The sequence below is a fragment of the Hirsutella rhossiliensis genome (assembly GCF_020360975.1).
Source record: "Hirsutella rhossiliensis strain HR02 chromosome Unknown scaffold00005, whole genome shotgun sequence".
NCBI classification, from domain to species: Eukaryota; Fungi; Ascomycota; class Sordariomycetes; order Hypocreales; family Ophiocordycipitaceae; genus Hirsutella; species Hirsutella rhossiliensis.
In genome coordinates this window covers 6,386,567-6,392,115 of record NW_025408671.1, presented here as the reverse complement: position 1 = coordinate 6,392,115, position 5,549 = coordinate 6,386,567, and the positions used below count along the sequence as shown (strand labels likewise).

General features: G+C 48.1%; 2 protein-coding genes across 2 annotated transcripts; one reads left to right on the top strand and one right to left on the bottom strand.

Annotated features, from left to right (window-relative positions):
- Positions 1-2,661: 2,661 nt before the first annotated feature.
- Positions 2,662-3,380, top strand: HRG_06256 (uncharacterized protein; the record flags this gene model as incomplete). The annotated part of the gene is made up of 2 exons (XM_044864727.1): positions 2,662-2,868; positions 3,033-3,380. 2 exons carry the CDS (start codon positions 2,662-2,664, stop codon positions 3,378-3,380), a joined length of 555 nt encoding a protein of 184 aa, XP_044721259.1.
- Positions 3,381-4,193: 813 nt separating this feature from the next.
- On the bottom strand, positions 4,194-5,302 carry HRG_06255 (uncharacterized protein; the record flags this gene model as incomplete). The annotated part of the gene is made up of 2 exons (XM_044864726.1): positions 4,194-4,502; positions 4,718-5,302. The coding sequence occupies 2 exons, from the start codon at positions 5,300-5,302 to the stop codon at positions 4,194-4,196; spliced, it is 894 nt and encodes a 297-aa protein (XP_044721258.1).
- Positions 5,303-5,549: the final 247 nt, after the last annotated feature.

The window sequence follows — 5,549 nt, the reverse complement described above, 5'->3', positions numbered from 1 at the left end:
CATACCTAATACCGGTACTTTCTATAATACTAAGGTAGGTATATTCTAATAGTAATTAAAGCCGTATTTTAACGTTACGATAGTTAATTATAGTGTTTTCTAGCTATTTAAGCTACTAGCTACTATATAGAGCTTTAAAATCTATATCTTAATTAGCTGCGGTAATAGCAGCCGGCTTAAGGATACGCTCGAGCCGCTGCCTCGTCTTAATAACTTAATTAATCCGTATAAACCAGCTATTAGGATCTTATAGAACCTTTTTCTATTTTCGAGGCTATAGACGATATAATTAATGCTTAAGCTATTATATTCGAAGCTAGGCAGCTATAAGCTGCTAATTTTTAATTGTTAAGGGCGCGGCTAACTTTATTAAAGAGTAGTCGGATTATATAGTTAACTTAACCGCGATTTTCTAGCCCTATAATAAGGCGGCGAACTTCTTATAATCGTTTAGGCGTTTTAAGGGTATCGTTATTAGCTAAGGAGCTAATATTCTTCCTTTTTAATAGCGTTAACGGCGTTAACGGCTATAGTAAGACAAAGCGGCTTAATAAGGGCTTTACTATATTAATTAGCTATAAACTAGACCCGCGCTAACCTCCCTTAATATTCTTTTCGGTTAAGCTAGCCTACCGGGCTTTATAGTAGATATAAAGGAAGGTAGCCTTACTAATTAGCGCTATATCGTTAAAAGATATGATTTTCTCGAGTTAACGTCGGTATACGGCCTTAATAGGCGAGAAAACTAAGATATCGAGTAGTTAGAGGATATATAAGGAGTATAATAGTAGGAAAAGGAGATATATACTATTCTAGAAGTATTCGTATATAAAATCTTTAGTCTAATAACTCCCGTAGCCGTTAATAATAAAAAGAGTATTGCCCTACTTATAGTGCCTTATTTAAGGGATAAAAACCTACTTTAGCTACTAAATAGCGATAGCATTACTTATCTAGCCCTTTAGGGAGGCAATAAAGTCCTAATCTCGTAGAAAATTAAGTTCGTTAAGGAACTATTAATATTAAAGGTCTTAACCCTTAAAAATTATAAGGGGAGTTAAGGTCTAGCCTATAGCAGAGACGCATTTAACTATTATAGTCTAATAACGCGATCCTAGCTGCTTTTTAAGAGTCTCTCGCTTCTCTAAGCTCCCTAGTACTAGACTATTAGAGCTAAGGCCCTCGAGGATGCCCGTTTCGTCTATATTAAAGCGGGACTCCGGTAGGATTGCCTATATAGCCGGTAGCTTAAGTAATTAGAACTATTCCTCGATACGGGCTATAGAGGCGCCGTTAACGCGAGTAGAATCGAGAGATCTACCTTTAATAGTACTAATCTCTAGGTTCCGGGCTAAAAAGCCCGAAATCTACTACTTCCTAAGTAGACGGGTATCGCCGCCGGCCTTAACGATACGGCCGGTAAATTCCTTAACCTAATAATACTTTAGAGGCAGCCTAAAGGCGGCCTAGGTAAGAACCTAGTCGGCAAGGTATTTTTCCTGCTCTCGGCTAAGCCTCTAATATGCCTCTTTTGCCTCCTTAATAGGCAGAGCCCCTTTAAGACGTATATAGAGGGTCCCTCTTAGAATACCCTACTTTCGACTAGTATAAAGCTAAGGTATCCCGTTTTTAATAGCTTCGAGTGCTTCTTAGAGCTGGTTTTCGGTATACTTAGAAAGCCGAGGCATCGCTAATATAAATAGTATTTATTTTATAATTATAGGGCAAGAGATGCACGAGAAAACGCGGTTGCAATGTAATGTATTTAACGACGCGATAGTGTTGTGGAGAGTGCCGGTGTTGGGGTGTGCCGGACTTTAGGTGGGCTGACTTACTGGGCATGACTGTGGCCTCTTATGCCCACTCTCCTCAACAAATCCCGTATGCAGCGACGGGCCAAAAGGGGAAGGGGCTTGCCCAAAGCGGAAGGCGGTGGGGGGCGGCGGGGAATTTGCAACGACCGACTTTACGGCGAACGCAATTGCAAGGAATTACAAAGCCTTGCAAGAGAACAAATGGTGGGGATAGAATCACCCAATGCTCAGGTTGAACGAGGGCGGGAGGTTGAGTCATAAACGAACAGGCAGGAGAATGTCTTTTTCTTATGGTCGGACGCATTTAGCTCTGCCCGGAGAAACATGAATTCGGGCTATCTATGTTTTGCGAATAAAGCCAAGTTTGCACTTGTATGGCTTTCAAATGCCGGCCCCCGTGCTCGTTATTTATATAATATATTGGACCTTCAGGAGGATATAGCTCAGTACCTCGATATCTACGCAGGATCAAAGGAAGCAGCCTCGCAGCGCTTCCGGGCTTCATCAGAGTTTCGAGAGGTTACGGCTGTTCCGGAGGCCACGTCCCAAGACACAAAGCTGCATGTTCCTCTAGGCCTTGACTAGGGAGCCGACCACTCTGCCTGCTGCGCAGACCAAAAGCGGGTCGGGTGTGGCTGGTCAGGGCACTGCAGAGTTTATATAATACCCACGCCTTGGAATTCGCCGCCCTGTTCGCCCTCTTTTGTAATTCGAGGTTTATATAGGTGCCGGGTGCCCGCATCATGCTTTACCCTCCTGCCAACAGTGAGAGAGAGCAGACAAAGAAGTCTTCCGGCAGACAGAGACTTGACCCAAAACCGAGTCTATACGACTACGTTAACAGGTCATGGCCCGGACAGATACCGATTCCTCCACCTGCACCCGTCACAACATGAATTCCCCGGCTTCAACGGCCAGGAGTTTCCCCAGTCAAAATTCAAGACACAAACTGGGGCAGGACATTTCCCTGAGCCAAGAGGAAACCCGACTATTCATCGAAAAGCCGCCATCAGGCGGCGAGAATGGAAATGATGAGCCCGACTATGACGAGGCGGTCAGTATACGAATGAATTGTATCATGGCCATATTCATCGGTTCGGCGCTTGCCCTCTTTTGCTTGGCGTCGGGGGTTTACATGATCGCCACGCAACCGGCAATCTTGGGAGCTCGATTAAACATATTCTCTCTGGGGTTAGAACTACTGACCGTCAGCGTCAGTATCATCGTTGCGATCTGCATCGATGGCATAATGTTCATGCATTCCGTCTCGCTGCGTCGGGCGCTATATATCATGAGAAGCGGCTCGAGCATAACACCAATCTCCACCTCCTCACCAGCTCATGGAGGAGCCGCCCCAACCGCTGGTACAGCAATGCGGCGTCGCTCTTCTTCCTGATCCTGTCATATGGCTCTTCGTCTGCTCTGGTGCTGATCCCAACCTGGATAGCCACTGGGGAATCAACCCCATACAACGGAATCTACCCGGGCTATCAGTTTCTGATCAATGCAACAGCTCTGGTAGGCCTGGGCGTGGCACTCGCCGGCCAAGCTGCTATCGCGGCATAGTGTAGTGTCTGGGGGCGATTCGATACCGACATGGGGTTCTAATCCGCTCAGCACGGCGCTGGCCGCGCTGCAGAAGGGCAATCTTACTCGCCGCCCGCAAAGATGCATGTTGTCAGTCCACCAAAAACACTATTGGCCAAGCCAAGGGGTGTATTCGGCAAACCGGCAAGGAAGCATGGTTCGAGCACAGCGCACCGTGAAATACATCCTCGCCCTCTTATGGGGACTCGCTCTTCTCGCCACTGCATGGCCACTAATCGTTGCCGTCATCTCGAGCATTACCGTTAGGCCCTCGTGCTGGAAATTTGGAATTTAATGGAAGAGCGACATCGAACCGTGCACCATAGACTCGATAATGCTGCACCTAGACCCAAAAATGGCCAGAACGTGATACCCCGGATTGGAACACCGGCTTTTTATATAGGTTGTAGACCATGTTTTGCGTCTTCTTCTTCTGTGCGGTTCAGGGCATGCAGACTTTTGGACTGCATTGTGTGGAACTACTGGTCAACATGTCAAGAGACGAAGCCGCCTGGAGACGGGCGTATAGTGAGACAAAATCAGAGGCCCCGGGACTCCAGCTGTCGACGAATCCCTTCCGAGCAGCTGTGTCAAGCTGGGAAAACATAGTTCTGTTCATTGCCAAGTCAGTCCTGCATTGGGCCGTTGCCCAGGGTGTGCTCCCTTCTACTGACCGAAACGAATCCAACCATGAAGGAGAACTAGGCGTCATCATCGTTTTTATATACCCGCGTCTCTTATTATATGCAGCACTGGCCCTTCTTTTGGCCATTTTCACCACATATCTGGCTCTTAGGCGACCTCGGGGCTGTCAGCCTGCCACGCTTGGGCATTTGCAGACCATTGCAGATCTTGTCGACGACTGGAAGACAGACGAGAGTGGTCGGATGTGGTGGGGAGATAAGACTCGGCTCTCCAACACTGCCAGTGAGCTTCGGCATGCTGGAACAAGCCATGACCAGGAGCTGCTGTCTGCAATTGATCCGGAGGCGCAATACCAGTAGCCTTGATTTCCGGTGGGAGCTCTTCGAAGAGCTGCACAGGAAAGTGCCGCATCTCGGATTGAAGGCTTCTAGTTGGGGCTCTTAAAATGAAGTTGTTCTTACGACTGCGATCAGTCATGTGGATGCAAGGAAAGATGCAGCTGGTCACGCTGCCCTCCCGCAATGGGTCCTGGATTAAAACTGTCTGATCGAAGCCTGGTTGACTGAACCCAGAGTCACCGAGGTCTGACCCGATACGAAGAGCAAAAAAAAGGAAGTATATCAAATATCAGGGCAAGTCCGAAACACCGAGCTTACCACTGTATGTCTGACATCCAGTGACGCATCAGGTTCTCGCCGCTCGGCCTCAGTCGGTACTTCTCGGCCGCGCGACCGTTGTCGTCGAAGAAACATGGAGTAACGGAAAAGGTCCGTTATCGAAGATCGAATGTCGAGAGCCAACTCCTTCAGCTCCGTCGTATTACTCTGAGAGGCCCCTGCATCCATCACCGCGATAGCGGCGGCTCTATTGGGAAGATCTCCTTTCAGGATCCCAAAGACTATCTCAAGAGATTCCAATAGTCCCTCCAAAACAGATGCTATGGTGTTCCGAACTTTGGGCGCATCGTGAAGCCGCGAACCCAAGGAGCTTGTAGATGTCGGATCTCGAAGGGCATCGATGTTCCTTGCCCATATTCTGACTCGTCCTTGCTCGCGCCCCAGGACCTCTAGTAGCTTCTCTCGGCCAGCCACCTTGCCATCAGGAGCTTCAGCCCTCGCATCCGGATCCTCGCAGATGACCTCGAATGCCTGTTCGCATTTCTGGCTAAGCTCGCTGATAGTCATGGGGTCTTCGTGGTTATTGCGTCGAGCTTCGACGCCAAAAAGACTTCCAGTTGAGCTCATCGAGAAGCTCATCTCCTTAGTCTCTCAAGACCAAGGAGTCGAGAGAATAGACGACTCTTCATATGAAGGCTAGTCAGAAGAAGGCTGGGTCCAAATTGTCCAATGGCGCTGTCAAGCTGCGTTCAGCCTGCATTGACACACGACCATGTCCTCTGTTACTGCAGCCCCCGAGCTGACTTACGAAAAAATCAATCCCTCATCTGATCCGTTGCGGATGCTTCCATCGGGCGTAGACTCCGAAACAAAAGTCTACTACATC